Genomic DNA, 21,970 nt, shown 5'->3' with positions numbered 1-21,970 from the left:
GGAGTGGCGCTGTTCATGGATGAGTTACAAAAAAAAAAAACTATTGATTTTTGGATTTTTTTTTTTTATCATTTTATTACCTTTTAATTTTGAGATTTTTTTTGTTTTTTCCGCGACCTTTCTAATATTCCGTCTTCTGTATCATACGCTTTGTTTGGAAATTAGCTTAAGGTATTAATATGGGAAGTAGGCAGCTGCATGTAATGATTTTGGAAGTAATCTGAACCATCTGCCTCGGTCCGGAGCAGTTCACCCGCTAATCCAGATTATGGCTGACAAACCATTTTTGGCATCTAGTTCCCGGTTACAGTGTGCCCTTGACCAGCTGGTGCTGCCGCACACTGCCTGCCTTTATACACTCTTCCATCTGGGCTTCGTATGGTGGGATAGGCAGCGGCATGGCGTTTTTAATCAAGAGCATGGTGGGCAACCCCATGAAAAATTTTGGATTTGGGGAATCGAAAGAGGAGAAGACAGACGGAGGGAGTGAGTCTGACCCGGCTGCCGCCCAGGGAATGACCCGAGAGGAGTATGAGGAGTATCAGAGGCAACTAGTGGAGGAGAAGTGAGTACCAGCTGTGTATGAATATAATAGGGGCAGGGTTGTCCGATGTAGCAGAGCCGAGTTTGCCACAATTTCTGCAAAAAAAAAAAAATTCCTTAGGCTTAAAAACCAAAGTCAGCTCTGCTACATCTATTTTTGTAGCCGCAAAATAATTACTGTCACCTGAATGAATTCTGTGAATATTGGAAACAAAAAATAGAATTTACAACCAAAATATTGAAAAGTCGTTTTTAGAATCTTTCCGAATTACCGTCAATAATTTTACAGTTTTGCATTAAAAATACCAAATAAACATGCGGAGCTGAGATTTGCCTCCTTCGTGAAGTCAGAAAGCTGCCGGTACAGAGATGAGTTTGTCATTCGGGGCATATACAGAACTTATGGCTAACTTTCGACTGGAACTGAAACTTTTTTTATATATATATGTAGTAAAAAAACAAACAAAATCAGCTCTGCTACATCGGTATAAGTAGCGCTAAGAAGTTTTCATCGGTTTAGTTAATATAGGTCAAAATCTACTAAGTCTTGTTACTTCTGGTTCCATATATTATTCTTCAAGATCCCTTTCTTTAGTATCCACCAGGTCCGTAAGAAGCAGCACGGGCCCCTGGTATAGGGCCCAACGGTGGAGCATTCTGGCACTGGGGGGTGGAACACAACAGGGAGGGCAAGAAGGACCAATTTCAATATTGACTTAAATTTTTTTGGCATGGAAGAAGAAAAAAAGAAATGTTTTTCATCAATGCGCCAGATCCACTTTTACCATGAGTGTGGCATCCATTCTTGTCCTATGCAAAGAAGAATAAACATATATTTCCCTACCCAATAAACAGTAAAGCACTGAGTAGACACCTGTATGGGGTCCATCGGAAGTCCGTTTTTTTTTTTATGGAACCGTTGATTTTTATAAGTCAGTTTGATCCGTAACTAGGATCAAAAATGGGTGACTCCATTTTTTTATATTGCAGGCTCAAAAATGAAATGTGATGTGAACAGAGCCCTACACTATAAATGGTACATGTGCTATCCATTAAAGACACTCATCCATAAAGGAACTGAGTCTGTATAAGACCTTATAGTACCGAAGAGCTGCTGAGCAATGTGGGATTAGTAGTGACGCTTATCCACCAACTGTTCCGTTGCTTTAAGGGTCGTCCCTCGAAATGTAGTCCCACCCATTTTATGATTCATTTACATGAAAGTGGGCGATCCCAGACAGATTTGGGGGTGGGGCTTACAAATATTCCTTAAAGGAGGATACAAATTTTGGAAGCTATGGTGATGTCTAAGCCACCAGCTATATAGGCTATATCCGTGGGCCGCGTGCATCAGTCACTGGCCGTATGATTTCAGCCATAAATGTTTGACTCTGAAAGATACTTTAGAAGCCGCAGGGGACCGAGCTGCACTTGACACTAGTCGGACAGGCGGGTCCCTCGCAGCTTCTCCCCGCCCACTGGTAATGATTGACAGGTCTCTCCCTATACATACATGCAGGTAGGGACCTGTCAATCCAGGGCAGTGGGCGGGGAGAAGCCAACAAGGACCCGCCTCTCTGACTAGTCACCCACACGTCTTGGTATTCGGCAGCTTTTAAGGTACGTTCGTGTCTAAAGTGCCGCAGCGTTTCAGAGTCAAACACCCGTTTGAAATCGTCCAGCCAGTGCCTGAAATAGGTTACACGTGGATCGGGCACCACGCATTCCCGTTTCACGTTTTCTGGAATTTTAAGGAATTTTAATAAGTGGAATATTTGGGCTGCACAGATGGGCATACCTAAAGAGAAAAAGAAAGACGCTGTTTTTTCAATAATAGAAAAAAAAAAGTCATTTATTGATCGCCTTGGAGTCTGTTCTACCTACTATCATGGAAGCCACATCTCTGACCGTGGACCTAGCATGAGACATCGGGTCCTACATATTCTTAGGTCATCTGTGGACAAACTATATTTCACCAAATGCCGAAAAGTTTAAGCGGGGCTAGGAAACTCTGTACAGTAGAATATTGGCTATTCTTATAATGTGATACTCCTGAAGAAGCCTTTCATTAAGGTCTTTTGGTTTGCTGACTTAGCCTTAGGAAACTGGATCACGTGATTAATATGATCAATTGTTACTTACATGCTTTGCTTTACCCATTAGGCCAGTTTCCTTTTTTGTCCTAATCCTCCTTATTCCCTCCCATGGCCAATTAATACTCAAGACCACCTCGTATCAGCTACGGCGAAACACTGATGTCCTTGCAATACTATGCAGTGTAAAATCCGGGTTGGAGCCGCGCGCACAGTCTGTGGTTAAACATTGACACACGTGGCAAAAAACTGTACATATTGCTTGTACAAATAAAAACTTGAGAAGAGAGTTAAACACAACTTGAGTGCAGGAGCTAAACTCCTCCAGCACTAAGTAATCTGCTCCACCACTTAACAATCACTTCTCTATAGTGCTGGGAAAACAATGAGCGAGAACCTGGCCTCTGCCCAGACGGTGCTGTACTGTACAGTCATCAGAAAATGAGCTGTTGTATCAGGATTTTATGGGAAACATACAGTATTTCTAAAACATTTTGATATTGCTGTTTTCAACATGACCACTAGGCCTAATGTTAGACCTTTACTTTCTATTGGGCACATGGATATTAGGAGCAATAGATCAACCTACGCCCTACTAAATTGTATGGAAAAATTTACTGAGCATGCCCTCAGTAAAAGTCAATGTGAATGAAGAGGGAGAAGGTGAGCTGTGACATCTATCATGAATTATGTATCCTGTGTTATCTACTGTATATAGAGGTGTCATCAGTCATTATACAGAAGGAGGAGGAGGTGAGCTGTGACATCAGCTATTGTGAATGGTGGATCCTGTGTTATCTACTGTATATAGAGGTGTTATCAGTCATTGTACAGGAGGAGGAGGAGGAGGTGAGCTGTGACATCACCTATTGTGAATGGTGGCTTCTGTGTTATCTACTGTATATAGAGGTGTTATCAGTCATTGTACAGGAGGAGGAGGTGAGCTGTGATATCACCTATTGTGAATGGTGGATCCTGTGTTATATCCTGCATATAGAGGTGTTATCAGTCATTGTACAGGAGGGGGAGAAGGTGAGCTGTGACATCACCTATTGTGAATGGTGGATCCTGTGTTATCTCCTGCATATAGAGGTGTTATCAGTCATTGTACAGGAGGGGGAGAAGGTGAGCTGTGACATCACCTATTGTGAATGGTGGATCCTGTGTTATCTACTGTATATAGAGGTGTTATCAGTCATTGTACAGGAGGAGGAGGTGAGCTGTGACATCACCTATTGTGAGTGGTGGATCCTGTGTTATCTACTATATATAGAGGTGTTATCAGTCATTGTACAGGAGGGGAAGAAGGTGAGCTGTGACATCACCTATTGTGAATGGTGGATCCTGTGTTATCTATTGTATATAGAGGTGTTATCAGTCATTGTACAGGAGGAGGAGGTGAGCTGTGACGTCACCTATTGTGAATGGTGGATCCTGTGTTGTCTACTGTATATAGAGGTGTTATCAGTCATTATACAGAAGGAGGAGGAGGTGAGCTGTGACATCAGCTATTGTGAATGGTGGATCCTGCGTTATCTACTGTATATAGAGGTGTTATCAGTCATTGTACAGGAGGGGGAGGTGAGCTGTGACATCACCTATTGTGAATGGTGGATCCTGTGTTATCTACTGTATATAGAGGTGTTATCAGTCATTGTACAGGAGGAGGAGGAGGTGAGCTGTGACATCACCTATTGTGAATGGTGGATCCTGTGTTATCTCCTGCATATAGAGGTGTTATCAGTCATTGTACAGGAGGGGGAGAAGGTGAGTTGTGACATCAGCTATTGTGAATGTGGATCCTGTGCTATCTACTGTATAGAGAGGTGTTATCAGTCATTGTACAAGAGGGGGAGAAGGTGAGCTGTGACATCAGCTATTGTGAATGGTGGATCCTGTGTTATCTACTGTATATAGAGGTGTTATCAGTCATTGTACAGGAGGAGGAGGAGGTGAGCTGTGACATCACCTATTGTGAATGGTGGATCCTGTGTTATCTCCTGCATATAGAGGTGTTATCAGTCATTGTACAGGAGGGGGAGGTGAGCTGTGACATCACTTATTGTGAATGGTGGATCCTGTGCTATCTACTGTATATAGAGGTGTTATCAGTCATTGTACAGGAGGAGGAGGTGAGCTGTGACATCACCTATTGTGAATGGTGGATCCTGTGTTATCTCCTGCATATAGAGGTGTTATCAGTCATTGTACAGAAGGGGGAGAAGGTGAGCTGTGACATCACCTATTGTGAATGGTGGATCCTGTGCTATCTACTGTATATAGAGGTGTTATCATTCATTATACAGAAGGAGGAGGTGAGATGTGACATCAGCTATTGTGAATGGTGGATCCTGCATTATCTACTGTATATAGAGGTGTTATCAGTCATTGTACAGGAGGGGGAGAAGGTGAGCTGTGACATCACCTATTGTGAATGGTGGATCCTGTGTTATCTACTGTATATAGAGGTGTTGTCAGTCATTGTACAGGAGGAGGAGGTGCGCTGTGACGTCACCTATTGTGAATGGTGGATCCTGTGTTGTCTACTGTATATAGAGGTGTTATCAGTCATTATACAGAAGGAGGAGGAGGTGAGCTGTGACATCAGCTATTGTGAATGGTGGATCCTGCGTTATCTACTGTATATAGAGGTCTTATCAGTCATTGTACAGGAGGGGGAGAAGGTGAGCTGTGACATCACCTATTGTGAATGGTGGATCCTGTGTTATCAACTGTATATAGAGATGTTATCAGTCATTGTACAGGAGAAGGAGGTGAGCTGTGACATCACCTATTGTGAATGGTGGATCCTGTGTTATCTACTGTATATAGAGGTGTTATCAGTCATTGTACATTAATTATATGGTATACAGTGTCCATGCCTTCATGACTGGGTATTTTTGACAAGGAGGGAAAAGTTTTAAAAGATGGTCAAGCGATACTTGGCCGACCAAACCAGCATATTAAATAATTCCTCTGCGATCTTCATCTATTGGGTTTCAAAGCTGGACACCTGGCATGAGCTTATCCCTCTATGCCTTGGAGGCGTTGGGCTGCCCTGCCGCTACTATCTAGTCTGAGCAGATTTTTAGTGTCAGAGTGGGCTCATAATAGACAGATGCTTTCACCTGTCAACAGAAAGTGCTGACAGGCTCACTCTGATAATAATGAACAAAGCCTGACTTACACCAGACTTTTAGTAGAAAAGAAAAAGACGGGCACTCTTGCTGCAGTGGTGCTGACTGAATGTAGAGTTATTCCACAAAATTTCATCCCAAGGATAAACAGTGGCACTTGTGAATGGAAATATTTCATGAGAGGTGCCAGAGTCCCTTTAGGGGCTACTTGTATGCTGCATCTGGAGACTGCAGCACCTCTCATGAAATATTTCCTTTCCTTGGCATTCTACTATGAGTAAGGTTTGATAAAGACCCAGTGGGTCAAAACATTACCTTTTACCATTGGAATACCTTATTGTCTCAACTGCAGTGAATCATTTAATTTTGGCGTTTTGAAAATAAAATTCAAAATTTAGTTGTTTGCAACTTAAAGGAATTCTGAGTGTGACTCAATTTTTACACACCACCAGATTATAACAGCACATAAAGTGTTTTTCATGTTCCATATTTGAATGAGGCCAGACAGTTGTTGCCTTCTAGGGTCTATGGATGATCCTACTTATATTTTTTTCCTGGCTTTGCACTTTGTGCAAAGTCTTTATGAGTATAGGCGTACCACAACTACACTTTGTTTACAATATTTGAATGAGTAAATACAGTTGGTGCCTAAAAGGGTGTATGAATGACCCTGCTTGTAATGTTTGGCAGGATTAGCACTTAGTGCATAGCCTTTATAAGTCTAGGAATACCAATACATGCCAATTTGAAGAGAATGTGTTTGAGGCCCTCCTTTATGTCTAACACAGTATGTACTCGTATATGAGTTCCCCAGAGTCCCTAATTTTTGGCAGTTCTTGCTTCATAAATTAAGCTGAAATTTCCTATTTTTTAACAAAAAAGAATCAATTAGGTTTACTTTATTTTTTTTAAATCCTTTTTCAAATTTTGCTTTATATACAAGTCATTATACAGGAAAAAATGTTTCTTAACCCTTTTTTGCTGTAAAATGCAATTTCTCGTTGGTTTGGAATGTTTCATTGTCACTCCTTAAAGTGACGTAAAAGTGTGACGCAATTGTTGTCAGCAGCAATCTGGGAGTCAGAGATGCTTCCAGGGGTCTTCCTCATGCTGTTATCCTTCAATTCACCACTTTTCCCATCCATTTCAACATTTTTACTGCCCCTTCCCCATACCTCTTTGTATGGTCTGCCGGAAAAAAAGCTCAGCTTTCCCGTTGACTCCCTTTATACTTGTAAGTTGTTACTCGAAACGAGCATTCACGTATTAGGAATGGCTCAACTCAAGCAAAGAGTACCCGAGTATTTTCATGCTCGCTGATCTCTTGTAAGTATCATTAATATTCCTGTCAGTTAATGGAAACCTTAAGAAGATAAATAGTTCAACTTTACTGTTCAGTTCAATCACATCAGTAACCAATACTCGTTGGGACATTACCTTCTTCTGTGCTGACAGCAGAAGAAAGAGATTTGTCCCCAGAGATATTTTGGCCCGACATTGGATCCACTATTTATGGGTAGCAACATCACAATCCTCCTCTGATAACATGGCCTACTCATCACTCCAATCAGGTTCCCAAGTCTAGTCCTCATTGCTGAAATGTACTAATATAACATACTCACATTCTGTGCTGTTCACCAGAGCTTCCAGGGGCATATTTATGGTTTGAAAAGATCAAGGGCACAACGCCCAAGGTATGTGTTCCCACACAAAAAAATATTCATATTGTAAAGTTTCTACTCACTCGGTTGCTTTGAGGTTGGCACAGAAAGCCGTTTAAGTAAAAATATCCAGGCTAATTTATTAAGGGTCTATAAATTATGTCATAAGTGAAGGAAAATATATGGCCTTTCAGTGCAGGCAAAACAAAATAAATTGTTCAAATAACGGCAAGTTGGTGATAGTCCGGTACACTCAGCTGGATAGCATCCAGTATACAAACTTAGTCTGGTGACAATGTAAGGCTACGTTCACATTTGCGTTGTTGGGTGCAGCGTCGTCGACGGATACCAACGCATGCGTCATGCGCCCCTATCTTTAACATGGGGGGTGCATGGACATGCGCCGGTATGCGTTGTGAAGCATTTTATGACGCATGCGTCATTTGGGCGCACCAGACAGGGCGCGCCCGACGCTACATGTAGCGTTTTCCCTGCGTCAAATTTCCTGTACTTTCCTATTTTATGACAACGCATGCGTCAAAAAACGCTGCGTTGTGTATATGAGTTTTGGGTTGCGTCGACGATGCTGCGCCCAACAACGCAAATGTGAACGTAGCATAAGCAGGTTGCGGAATGCAGTGATGCAGGAAAGGCAGAGCAAGGGTTGACGATTTAATTGAACATTAAAGATGCGCCACGCAGGGAGATAAACTTTTAAATTGCAAATGATAGGGAAATAGACAACAACAATGTGATAGCAGTCTACTCAATAAACTTATCGTGTTCGTGGCTTCCTTGGCGGCAGATGATCCGATGAGGGTTGTAGACCCAGCAGCGGCCGGTGCAAAGTACTCAGAGGAGATTCCACAGCTCACCGTACATCTTCTGGCGGCAATGAGCGGCCTCCGGTTTTACCGTTATACCCGTTCAGCCAGTAGTCCATAAACTTGTGCAGCCAAAGTCAAGGGAGCTGCAAGCAGTCTATTGTCAAAGGAGGTCTGCGGTTTGCTGTCCAGCAAAGAGGGCCACAATGAACAGTCCTCCGTTCCTATGCCCGCACGCGGTACTCAGCTTAACGGAGCTCACGGCCCTTCCTCCGTTGCTGGACTTGATGACGTGCTCCTTTGAAGCCGCCAGCGGTAGGTTTCGGTGCTGTTGCACACCAAACGGAGCACGCTGCGCACACACCTGCTCTGTCACTGCCGGAGGGAAACTGCCCGGCACTTTTTTGTTTGCTACGCCCCCTGATTCCTGGTGAAAAGGTCTGTCCGGCCCCATTTTCTTTCCCCCGGACAACCTGGGATGCAGCCTACACAGATCCAGACCCGGCGCAGTACAGGTTCCAGCAGCAGGGTCTTCCTCATTACAACAACACACAGGAGACCTTCTTATCTTCACTCACTGTGCACTAAAGATACAGCTGGCCTTTCTTATCTCTGCCATACTGTGCCCCGGGGTGGGGATATGTGAACAGTCAGTCCCACCCATCTCTGCCATACTGTGCCCCAGGGTGGGGATATGTGAGCAGTCAGTCCCACCCATCTCTCTGACTTCTTGTAAACCCGTACCTTGCCACACTCTAGAAACCTCTCGGCCACATACGTGCTGGTGCATGCTTACGGGCTTACATCACTGAGGATAAACATCTTTGATACACATCTCCCATCAATGATGTGTCCAGTGGCCTTCTTACATACCCCCACCTCTGCCCAAAGATAGGGGGCTAGGTCCCTTCCACCATTATCAGGGGCTGGCTGACAAATTTTGGTCCTGGGGCAAACAGAAAGTAGTGGCCCATGATTAGCAATCTATACTTATTGTGTTTAATTCATTAATGGGGTGATCCAAAACTAAATTTTATTTTACTCCTAACTCTCTAGCTATTTCATGTCATAATCTAATTTTATTTTTAACATACTTTCGTTTACAATTCCCTGTCCTTCCCTCGCAACTAAAGCTGCTTTATTTTTTTCTATTACTTCCTCTTTAATGAAGCGTCATTTGAGAATCCTGGCGCATGTTTGGATACTCAAATGAATCGTCATCAGTGGGCAGAGGCTGCGGTCAATGCCACAGCATTTGCTCCTTCCCTGAAATGAAGCATCATGGGGGACCTCTATTTCGGGGCTGCGCTGGTCCTTGCTCTACTGAGCATGTGTTGGTTGTCAATCCTTATGGATGCTCAGTAGATTCTTGTCACTGTGCACTGTTCTTCTCAATGCACAGTGACAGTGCCCTCTTTCACCGACTCTGGTCAGAAGCGACGAACTGGCAACAGAGCGCACTGTCATTGCACACTCTAAGTAAAGAATGAGGGAGAGAGAGTAGAGACCGATACCGCCCCCCCCAAGTGACATCCGATAAGAGATTTGCAGGCCTCCAGTCTAGCTGATAGGTACCACTGAAAGGAATGCTGGACCGGAGTCCCACATATCGATCCACTAATCTCTAATATCCTTTCTTTGTAGTAGATCTGGATACTTTTAAAAACGTGATGCACATTTTTTTTAAGTCCATGTGCCCATGTTGCATGTTTGATGCAATTTCTTTCAGCACAAATTTGGCACAAAAAATAAGCAGCGTATTGCTGTCCCAGCAAAGTGAATGCAGAATTTGCTTATTTTTTCCTAGCCGAGTCAGGAAAAATACTCAACAAAAATGCATGTCAAAAACAAGTGTATTTGCATTTTCTTTGCCAGTGCATCAGGATTTGCAACAGAATTTTATGCTGGAAATCCTGAACGAGTGCACATAACCTAAGGTTTGGGCTACACCCAGATCATCCCCTAAGTCTAAGATATAAGTATGGGCCATGTCTAACACTCTGCGTCTGAAGGACACTGGCACCAGTAACTGCTCTATGACCTTACCTTTCTGCTTGATCATCCGATATAATAACCTTCTATTTATGGCAAAATGAGGGCACTGTGTGTCTGCCCCCGGCTCTTGAGCAACCCCATTTAATGTCATTACATTGCCAAAAACGCATGTAAGAGTTATGTCCCTGAGTTGGGCAGATCCAAAGTTCCCCCGGACGCCCCCAGCTCAGGGATATTGACGGAAACCCATCAGACTCTGGCTGCAATGAGTCCTTTAAAGCTTACCTGGTTGTCTTCCGGGTTAGTGGGTGACCCCACCTTCCCCCATAAATCCCAAAGCAAAGCAGAGTCCTGCCATATTATTTCAGGGTGTAATAGATCCTTTACTACGGCCACCTCATGTGACTCGGTTTGTGTCTATGACCACTTTGGCCACATGGTATTCTTTAGCATCCCCATGGATACAGCGGACACTCACCATCTTCCCAGAAAACAGCTGGCAAGGGAGTGTGGCCCTCACTAGAATTACCAAACTTCCCAAGTCCAACAAACCAGTCATTAGTACTCTGTGCACAGATATTGCTTATACCTGCTGCCGCTCGACGGGTTGGGGGTCAACACTGCAGGTAGCATATGCATAATACGAGCAGCACCAACCAAGGCTACAGTCTATCTTTTCGATGGTCATGGGGCAATGGGTGGCAATATAATGTTATCAGATGGGGCTTTCAGAAACAACTCAGATGCTTTCTGGGCCCTTGAGCGCCTCGAGATTTGGCTCTAGTTCCCTTCTTTTTGGTGTCATCCCCCCTTTGGGAATCCCAGTATGGAAATGGTAAGATCACTTGCTTCCCCAAAGAAATCTCGACCGCCTGGTACCTTTCCACCAGGCCAACCAGTTTATCAGCATTCTATGGATCTCCCTGGGCAACTGCACTGGCCTTAGAAAGGTGTGTATGAACCTGTCCATGATCCATGATGACCCGCTCCACTATCTGTCCTGAGGAGGAGGATTGCAGTCGCAATCACTTTTGAACCAAGTATAAGAGATCGAACATTAGCAACCAGAGAAGTGTGTCACTGTGATAGGCACAGTGGTGCACCCGTTGCACCCTGACAATCAGAGAAAGCACTCTAAGATCTCCATTGTAGTAACATAGTAACTTAGTTAGCAAGACCGAATAAAGACATTTGTCCATCCAGTTCAGCCTATATTCAGTCAGAATAAATCCCCAGATCAACATCCTTCTAAAGAACCTAATAATTGTAAGACATAATATTGTTACGCTCCAGGAAGACATCCAGGCCTCTCTTGAACCTCTCGACTGAGTTCACCATCAACACCTCCTCAGGCAAGGAATTCCAGATTCTCACTGCCCTAACAGTAAAGAATCCTCTTCTATGTTGGTGGAAAAACCTTCTCTCCTCCAGACGCAGAGAATGCCGCCTTGTGATTGTCATCTTCCTTGGGATAAACAGATCCTCGGAGAGATATTTGTATTGTCCCCTTATACATGGTTATTAGATCGCCCCCCCCCCCCCCCCCCCCCCCGTGGTCTTTTTTCTAGACTAGATAATCCTTATTTTGCTAATCTATCTGGGTATTGTAGTTCCTCCATCCCCTTTATTAATTTTGTTGCCCTCCTTTGTACTCACTCTAGTTCCATTATATTCTTCCTGAGCACCAGTGCCCAAAACTATACACAGTACTCTATGTGCAGTCTAACCAGGGATTTGTACAGAGGCAGTATAATGCTCTCATCATGTGCCAATATTCAAAAAGGGGACAAAAACTGAACTCGGAAATTATACGCCAGTAAGCTTAACCTCTACTGTGGGTAAAATGCTGGAGGGCATTCTAAGGGATGCTATACTGGAGTATCTGAAGAGGAATAACCTCATGACCCAATACCAACATGGGTTTACTAGGGACCGTTCCTGTCAGACTAATTTGATCAATTTCTATCAAGATGTAAGTTCCGGACTGGACCAAGGGAATCCAGTGGACGTAGTGTATATGAACTTTTCATGCCACACAAAAGGTTGATACATAAAATGAGAATAATGGGGATAGGGGAAAATATTTGTAAGTGGGTTAAGATCTTGCATACCGAGTAGAATTTCAATATTTGCAGATGACACTAAACTCTGCAGGGTAATCAATACAGAGGAGGACAATTTTATATTACAGGATGATTTATGTAAACTAGAAGCTTGGGCTGATAAATGGCAAATGAGCTTTAATGGGGATAAATGTAAGGTCATGCACTTGGGTAGAAGTAATAAGATGTATAATTATGTTCTTAATTCTAAACCTCTGGGCAAAACCGTCAATGAAAAAGACCTGGGAATATGGGTGGATGACAAACTCATATTCAGTGGCCAGTGTCAGGCAGCTGCTACAAAGGCAAATAAAATAATGGGATGCATTAAAAGAGGCATAGATGCTCATGAGGAGAACATAATTTTACCTCTATACAAGTCACTAGTTCGACCACACTTAGAATACTGTGCACAGTTCTGGTCTCCGGTGTATAAGAAAGACATAGCTGAACTGGAGCGGGTGCAGAGAAGAGCGACCAAGGTTATTAGAGGACTGGGGGGTCTGCAATACCAAGATAGGTTATTACACTTGGGGCTATTTAGCTTGGAAAAACGAAGACTAAGGGGTGATCTTATTTTAATGTATAAATATATGAGGGGACAGTACAAAGACCTTACTGATGATCTCTTTAATCATAGACCTGAGACAGGGACAAGGGGGCATCCTCTGCGTTTGGAGGAAAAAAGGTTTAGGCATAATAACAGATGCGGATTCTTTACTGTAAGAGCAGTCAGACTATGGAACTCTCTGCCGTATGATGCTGTAATGAGTGATTCATTACTTAAATTTAAGAGGGGACTGGATACCTTTCTGGAAAAGTATAATGTTACAGGGTATATACACTAGATTCTTTGATAGGGCGTTGATCCAGGGAACTAGTCTGGTTGTCGTATGTGGAGTCGGGAAGGAATTTTTTTCCCTAGTGTGAAGCTTACTCTTTGCCACATGGGTTTTTTTTGCCTTCCTCTGGATCAACATGTTAGGGCATGTTAGGTTAGGCTATGGGTTGAACTAGATGGACTTAAAGTCTTCCTTCTACCTTAATAACTATGTTACTATGTTACTATGTGTATCCAGACCTCTCTTAATGCACCCCATGATCCTGTTTGCCTTGGCAGCTGCTGCCTGGCACTGGCTGCTCCAGGTAAGTTTATCATTAACTAGGATCCCCAAGTCCTTCTCCCTGTCAGATTTACCCAGTGGTTTCCCATTCAGTGTGTAATGGTGATATTGATTCCTTCTTCCCATGTGTATAACCTTACATTTATCATTGTTAAACCGCATCTGCTATCTTTTGGCCCAAGTTTCCAACTTATCCATATCCATCTGTAGCAGAATACTATCTTCTCTTGTATTGACTGCTTTCATCTAGGCATACTCTTTTAAGTCCTGTAAGGCCAGTTCATAATCGACCTTTTGTGGTTCTGCCATTAGATATGACACCAAAACCTTCCCCCACTGCTCCAGAGGCACTTTCTCCTGTTCCATGACCCTTTTCGAACACCATCAAGAATGGCTCACTATCATCACCCTGGATCATCTTTTGTATCACCCCCCCCCCCCCCCCCCCCTTACCGACTTTCTGACCTGGGTTTCATCACTTCGGCTTGCGGGCCTGACATGGACAGCGTCTGCTAGGAGCGTCATCTGCTGCTGTAGCTGGATCTGGATTGCCTGGCTGAGAGGTGGCATGCTGCGACCGCCCAGCCGTGAATCCAGGAGACACTGAGCTGAGTGTAAGAACTCGGCTTCAGCGCACAGTGTTGATGTCAGTGAGAGTGAGAGTACCTTAGTGCTTTAGTGAGAGGTCGCATCATGCCACTTCTCAGCCATGCAATCCAGGTGTAGCAGGGTTGGAGCGCATCGCGGGACAAATATGAATTATCGTCGGACAGGTGAGGAATATGGTGATTTTTTTATTTTTAAAGGTTTTTTTAATAAAACTCCTCACTCTTCTATCCATTAATTTCAAATAAAGGACTTTATTCTTGCTGTGTTTTTATTACCATATTATATCACTATGGGTTTAGTAATGGAGCTGTCTTATAGACACTTCTCCATTACTAACCCCCAGGCTTGATGTCAGCTGACATTACAAAGCTGACATCAACCCACAAATATTACCCCACTTGCCACAGCACCAGGAAAAGTGGGAAGAGATAGGCAAAAGGCCAGAATTGGCACATATTATAGATTTGCCTTTTTCTGGATCGGCTGTTGGCTGCTATTTTTAAGTTTGGGGAGTGCCAATATCCATGGTCCCTTCCCAGTCTAGGAATACCGGCCCCCAGCTGCATGCTTTGGCAGGTTTGGTTGTCAAAAATGGGGAGACCCCACTAAGTTTTTTAAAATTATTTATATAATTTTTAAAAATGGTGTGTGGACTCCTCTATTTTTGATTACCAGCCAAGGTAAAGCTCTTAGGTGGGGGTTGGAGCCTGCAGCTGTTGTTTTTGCCTGCGCTGGTTAGAAAAAATGTACGAGACCCGCTGCACTGCAGCCTTTCAACAAACTTTGTTCAGGCTGCCAAACCCGAACAGTAGCACAGACTTCCTGGAGAAGTTTCTGTTCGGGGTCCGTGCACAGACACAGGCACTAGGTGTTCGGTATGGACCCCTGAATTTTTCAGTTGAAGTTCACCCTTCCCTAGGCTTCATACTTTGTGGGGGGCATTATACTGTCTATGAGGGAATGTACAGTGTGTGGTGGGCTGTGGGGGGCTTCATATTGTGTGTGGTTAACTGTGGAGGCATCATACTGTGTGTGGGTTATTGTACGGTATGTGGTGGGCTGTGAGGAGCATCATGTTGTGGGGGCATCATACTGTGTGTGGGAGATTGTTATGTGTAGTGGGCTGTGGAGGCATCACGCTGTGCGGTGGTAATGTACTTTGGAGGGCTGTAGATTCATCACAGTGTGTAGTGAGTAAACTGTGGGGGCCATGAAAGGGGTACATTACCGCTTCAAAGAAAATGTAAAAATAATTTTCTGTGAAAAATGACCAATATTTTTCATATTTTTTTGCAGGATGGAAAGAGATGCAAAGTTTGTTCAGAAAAAAGCAGAGAGAGCGACCTTGCGGGTACATTTAAGGGAAAAATACAGATTACCACAGGTATGGCAATAATTTATTTAAGGCTTAAATGGAGACCTTATTGTTCCTGATTTGGGACAACATTTATTAAAATGGTGATATCATAAATGTTTCACTATAGGAACCTTATGACAATATCTGACCACAGTTTACAGGTAATCTTCCAATGTGTATTCTGACATATTCCACCCAGTAACAAGACTCATCAAATTATTTCCAATTTTGTGGATTGGTGTTAGCATTCTAAGAAATTATTTAGATAGGCAGATATGGTGTTCAGAAGTTTCGAAAAGTCAGAGTACAGTTATAACCATGGCCATGTTGTTTGTCCCCTTTTCTACAAACATACAGTCCTGGTCAAAAGTTTGGACACACCTGTTCATGCAATGGTTTCCCATGTTCTCATTGGAATGTGCGCATTATAGATTGAGTCTGAAGGTAACACATGTGGAATCAAGAAGTAAAGAAACGTGTGAAATAAATTAGCATATGTGTTGAACCTTAGATTTCTAATTGTACCCCCTGCTACTCTGATGGCAGGTATACTTGGCATCTCTTAAGGAACCTCATCAGATCAATGCCTTCCAATGAACTCTCTTTAAGAGTTCAGTTTTGGAGTCACGGCCTCCAGAAAAGTTTACAACCATCGGGTGTGTTTTGCACAGATAATATCATAATAATAATTATTTTATTTCTATAGCGCCAACATATTCCTCAGCACTTTACATTTCAGAGGGGACTTGTACAGACAATAGACATTACAGCATAACAATAAACACATAGATCAAAACAGATACCAAGAGGAATGAGGGCCCTGCTCGCAAGCTTACAAACTATAGGAAAAGGGGAGACACGAGAAGTGGATGGTAACAATTGCTTTCGTTGTTCGGACCAGCCATAGTGTAAGGCTCGGGTGTTCATGTAAAGCTGCATGAACCAGTTATCAGCCTAAGTATGTAGCAGCATAGACACAGAGGGCTAATAACTGCATAAATGTATGAGAACATGATGCGAGGAACCTGATTATGGTAAAAATTTAAATAGGCAACACAGGGATAGTTAGGTTACTGTGTTGAAGCGGTAGGCTACTCTGAACAAATGCGTTTTTAGGACACGCTTAAAGCTGAGGGGATTAATCGTATTAACCTGGATAGTGCATTCCAAAGAATTGGTGCAGCACGTGAAAAGTCTTGGAGACGGGAGTGGGAGGTTCTGATTATTGAGGATGCTAACCTCAGGTCATTAGCGGAGCGGAGGGCACGGGTAGGGTGGTAGACTGAGACCAGAGAGGAGATGTAGGGTGGTGCTGAGCCATGGAGTGCTTTGTGGATGAGGGTAATAAGTTTGTACTGGATTCTAGAGTGGATGGGTAACCAGTGTAATGACTGGCACAAGGTAGAGGCATCGGTGTAACGGTTTGTGAGGAATATGATCCTGGCTGCAGCATTCAGGACAGATTGTACGACCCCAAGGCAGCGGGCATGTTGCTGTGGAATAATGGTGGAACCACACACGGAGATGGCAATGTCAGGCATAGGTAGGTTAGCAGAGGGAGGAAACACAAGGAGCTAAGTTTTTGAGAGGTTCAGTTTCAGATAGAGGGAGGACATGATGTTAGAGACAGCGATAAGAAAATCACTGGTATTTTCTAAAAAAAAACAGGCGTGATATCAGGAGAAGTATATAATTGGGTGCCATCAGCATAGAGATGGTACTGGAAACCAAATCTACTGTTTGTCCAATAGGGCCAGTATACAAAGAGAAGAGAAGGGGGCCTAGAACCGATCCTTGAGGAACCCCAACAGTAAGGGCAAGATGAGAGGAGGAGGAACCAACAAAAGATAAAAAAGAAAGAGAAAGTGAAAAAGCGGTCAGAGAGATAAGAGGAGAACCAGGAGAGAATGGTGTCCTTGATAGTATTGGACACCGTTCCCCTACCGGCCTGTGCTCTATTTCACTACTGTTGAAAGCCAGAATATGGCAAGAACCACTCATTTAAGAAAATTTATAAAGGCCAGTTAACCAAGAAAATTGCTAGAATCTTAAAGGTATCCTAAAGTGCAGTCATGAAAACCATCAATTACTATGATTAAACAGGCTCTCTACAAGACTACCCCATGAATGAAAAACCTAGAATGACCTCTGCTGCAGAGGATAAGTTCATCAGAGTTACCAACCTTAGAAAACACAAATTGACAGCACCTCAGATTACAGCACTCATAAATGATGCACAGACATAGGTAATTGTTTTCGGATTTGCTTTATGGTGCCGCCACAGGCAAATTGAACACTTCTCGCCAAGATCCCTCATGCAGATCACTGCTTATCGGTTTAGGAATCGCTATTAATGTCTGTCCTATTATTTTCCTAGAGTGAGAAGGACGATAATCAAATCCAGATGGCCGGAGATGATATTGAGCTTCCCGAAGAGCTCCAGAAGATGGTGGCCGAAGATCAAGTCGAGGAGGAGGAGAAAGGCTCGTTCCTTGGTCAAATGCAAAATATTCAGAATATGGACATGGATACACTTAAAGAAAAGGCAACAGCGACGTTCACAGAGATGAAGCAAGCGGCCGAAGAGAAGTGCAGTGTGATGTAGCGGTGGGAGTAACAGTATCGCTTGTAATATGGAGCCATTGGATGGAGAATCTGAAGCCAACAACTCTCCTACCAGGACTATGTGGGAATTGTTGAGCAGCACTAAGTTATATGAGTAGAAAAAAATGACCGTTCATTTATTTATTTTTTTACAACTAGCACCACATGTGACTACAGGCCATGTGTGGTACTGCACCTCATAATGGAGAAAAGCTGCAGTACCAGACATAACCCCTAGGCGCTGCTTCTGGAAGAAAGCAACCATTTGTTTTGTAATCTTGCACAGCCCATTTTCTTTGGAACATTATTTGTTTCATTTAAGAGGTTTAAGCTAATCACTGCAGTTCTGGCGACAAAACTTTTCTTACCGCAGGGGGGAAAACAGTCAGGAAGTCTGAAATTCACCTAGAGCATAGTCAGCCATTGTCCAAACTGAGCTACTCATGTGGCCCAAAAAAAGATGATGAAAGCAAAAGAGGAAATGTGCAAGTATGTGTATTCTACCATCATCGCAGACAGCACATCGATGGCTGGAGAGTGAGAACGACCCTCACATGTACCAATATTCACTGAGGTTATAATCAATCAACCAGAGCTGCGTTAACAATGCTGCACTAGCAAAATGTACACATATAATGTATGTACACAGTGACTGCACAAGCAGAATAGTGAGTGCAGCTCTGGGGTATAATACAGGAGGTAACTCAGCATCAGTACAGGATCAGTAATGTAATGTATGTACACAGTGACTGCACCAGCAGAATAGTGAGTGCAGCTCTGGGGTATAATACAGGATGTAACTCAGGATCAGTAATGTAATGTATGTACACAGTGACTGCACCAGCAGAATAGTAAGTGCAGCTCTAGAGTGTAATACAGGATGTAACTCAGGATCAGTACAGGATCAGTAATGTAATGTATGTACACAGTGACTGCACCAGCAGAATAGTGAGTGCAGCTCTGGACTATAATACAGGATGTAACTCAGGATCAGTACAGGAAAAGTAATGTAATGAATGTACACAGTGACTGCACCAGCAGAATAGTGAGTGCAGCTCTGCGAATTGAGATACTGATTTGGCTTTTATCCTAATTCATATTGCACGACTCGTTGAAGGGTTGATTGTGACTTGTAGGATTGCTACTTCCAACAGGTGGCGCTATAGAGTTTAAGTCCTCTTTTTCTCAGAAGAGGCAATTTGAATATTTAATTTCCCAAAGGAGCATTGCACGGCGAATAAACCTCCTTACCTTGACACGCCAGCTGGTATGTCACTCTCCATAAGGAGAAACCTTACCCCTTAGACCCCTGGACTAGGCTAGGGATTTATGGTTATGATTTTATTGTTTTAGGGCTCACAACCTGTGAAATGCAATAAAAACTGCAAGTGTTTGGACTAAAACCATAGCAAGTGAGTCCCTACAACCACCTGAGTGTAAACTCCAGCACGGCTGGCATCTGCCACCCATAAAATAATCATTTTGGAAACATTTTTTAATTTTTAAAAACATAAAAATTCTGACGGTGCAGTGTGTTATTAAAACAAGCTGTTGGTTACCACCAGTTGCTATCTGCTCACCCATAGCCAGATATGTTGAGGTCATTTAGACATTTCCAAGGCTGTTTTTTCATTGACGAAGATCTAGGACTGGATATTTGGTATCTCCTCCAAATGTTGCTGCTCTATTAAATTTGGAACACTTTTTTGCTGTGCCCCTCTGTTCCAAAGTTAAAAGTCTCCTCCTGTAATAATAGTGCAAATTTTCTCTTTATCCAACTGGGTGTATATCACAGAAGTCCTCTGGGCCAGGTTTTGACTAGCCAACATCAGAGGAGAAAAAGCAAACACCCACAGAGAAGTTCTGTGGAAGACATCCAGTTGGTTCAAGAGAAAATTTGCATTTTTTTTCCCAGGAGACATAACTTTGGGATGGATCGGCACAGAAGAAAAAGAAAAATTGTTCCAAAATCACTGAAGCAGCGGCAATTAGAGGGGATACTAAGTTTAAATTCAAAAATTAGTGAAAGGTCCGCTTTAAAGAGCTTGTAAGAGGATGGATACAGTCTCAGGAGACCTCCAAGTTTTACACATGTCTTTTCACGGTAATTTGAATCTGTAATACTATTAATTGATTTTTTCTAAGTAAAATTAGGCAAGACTGGAGAATTTGAATTTTGAAGAAAGTAACCTTTCTAATTTTTATTTCAAGACTCACTATAGTACACATGAAAACAAGCAACTTTGTAATATACAGTTGTGTGAAAAAGTGTTTGCCCGCTTCCTGATTTCGTATTCTTTTGCATGTTTGTCACACTTGAATGAAAACAAATTTAAATATTTGACAAAGATAACACACAAGTAATCACAAAATGCTGTTTTTAAATGAAGTTCTTTATTATGAAATGAAAAAGAAATCCAAACCTACAGGGCCCTGTGTGAAAAAGTGATTTCCTCCGCCCCTTAAAACATAAATTAATTGTAGTTTATCACATCTTTGAGAAGCTGAGTTCAAATTTCCTAGCCACACCAAGGTCTGATTACTGCCACACCTGTTCTCAATCAAGAAATCCTTTAAATGCCTGACAAAGTGAAGTAGACTAAAAGATCCTCAACAGCCAGACATCATGCATCCAAAGATATTCTGGAACAAATGAGAAACAAAAGAATTGAGATCCCTCAGTTATAAATCCATAGCTAAAGCTTTCGGACTCCAGTGAACCACAGTGAGAGCCATTATCCACAAATGGCAAAAACATGGAACAGTGTTGAACCTTCCCAAGAGTGGCAAGCCAATCAAAAATGGCCTACGTGTCAGAGTTCCAAGACGAAAACCAATACCGAGCAATAAGAACATAAAGGCTCGTCTCAATTTTGCCAGAAAACAGCTCTATGATTAACAAAGACTTTTGGGAGAATACTCTGTGGACTTACGAAACAAAAGTTGAACTTTTTGGATGGTTTATGTCCCATAAGCAAGTTCACCTCTGAATGGCTTAAGAAAATTAAAACTTTGGAGTGGCCTAGTCAAAGTCCTGACCTTAATCCGATTGACATGCTGTGGCATGACTTTAAAAAGGCAGTTCATGCTTGGAAACCCTCCAGGTTGGCCCCACCAGTTATTAGGTTTAGAGGGAAATCACTTTTTCACTCAGGGCCCTGTAGGTTTGGATTTCTTTTTCACATACTAATAATAAAGACCTTCATTTAAAAACTGCATTTTGTGTTTACTTGTGTTATCTTTGTCTAATATTTAAATGTATTTGGTGATCAGAAACAGTTAAGTGTGACAAACATGCAATAGAATCAATGAAGACAGATTTTCCCATAGGAAGTTACAGTTGGTGCTTTTAAAATTCTATGCAGGAGGGAGGAGCTAGAGGCCGACACAGAAATTTTGCTGATACAGTAGTTGCAGTTCTACATAGATCTTTATAAGCACCAACCCTCATCTCCTATATCATTAATAGGAAATTCTGTCTTTAATGAAGATGCATATTTTCCATTAATTGAGAAATTTGAGATTGAAAGGTCAGTCCAGGAGAAAAATTAACAGATTTGTTTGATAAAATATATTATAAAGTTTATAATCACGTGTACTATTGATTTATGCAAAAAAATACTAAAACATTGGTTACTCATTAAAGAAATACTTTATAAAATGTGTACGTGTAATGTAAGAATAATGTTTTCTTCATCTTATGCAATTTCCTATGAAACTGTAGGAACCTGTTTATCTAATTCCTGCGGATGGTAGTAGTGATGTTCGACCGTGCGGAGGCGGTGGCGGTGTCAGCTCACATTTGTATACGTACGTTGATCACATTGTTAGGTGGGCCTGGTACTCAGGTGTTGCTTAGTAACAATGGTGGAGAGGTAAAACTGGCTCCTTAATAGGTGTCTGGGGGATTAGCCGAAAGTG

The 21,970-nt window shown here is 42.5% G+C and overlaps 1 protein-coding gene across 1 annotated transcript; it reads left to right on the top strand.

Moving 5' to 3' along the window:
* Nucleotides 1–308: 308 nt before the first annotated feature.
* Nucleotides 309–21,706, top strand: CPLX4 (complexin 4). The gene is made up of 3 exons (XM_069745347.1): nt 309–565; nt 15,385–15,472; nt 17,823–21,706. Exons 1-3 carry the CDS (start codon nt 399–401, stop codon nt 18,048–18,050), a joined length of 483 nt encoding a protein of 160 aa, XP_069601448.1. The 5' UTR covers nt 309–398; the 3' UTR covers nt 18,051–21,706.
* Nucleotides 21,707–21,970: the final 264 nt, after the last annotated feature.

This window comes from Ranitomeya imitator, chromosome 1 (genome assembly GCF_032444005.1).
Source record: "Ranitomeya imitator isolate aRanImi1 chromosome 1, aRanImi1.pri, whole genome shotgun sequence".
In the NCBI taxonomy this organism is placed as follows: domain Eukaryota; kingdom Metazoa; phylum Chordata; class Amphibia; order Anura; family Dendrobatidae; genus Ranitomeya; species Ranitomeya imitator.
The sequence above is the reverse complement of the archived record's forward strand: the minus strand, read 5'-3'. Positions and strand labels throughout refer to the sequence as shown.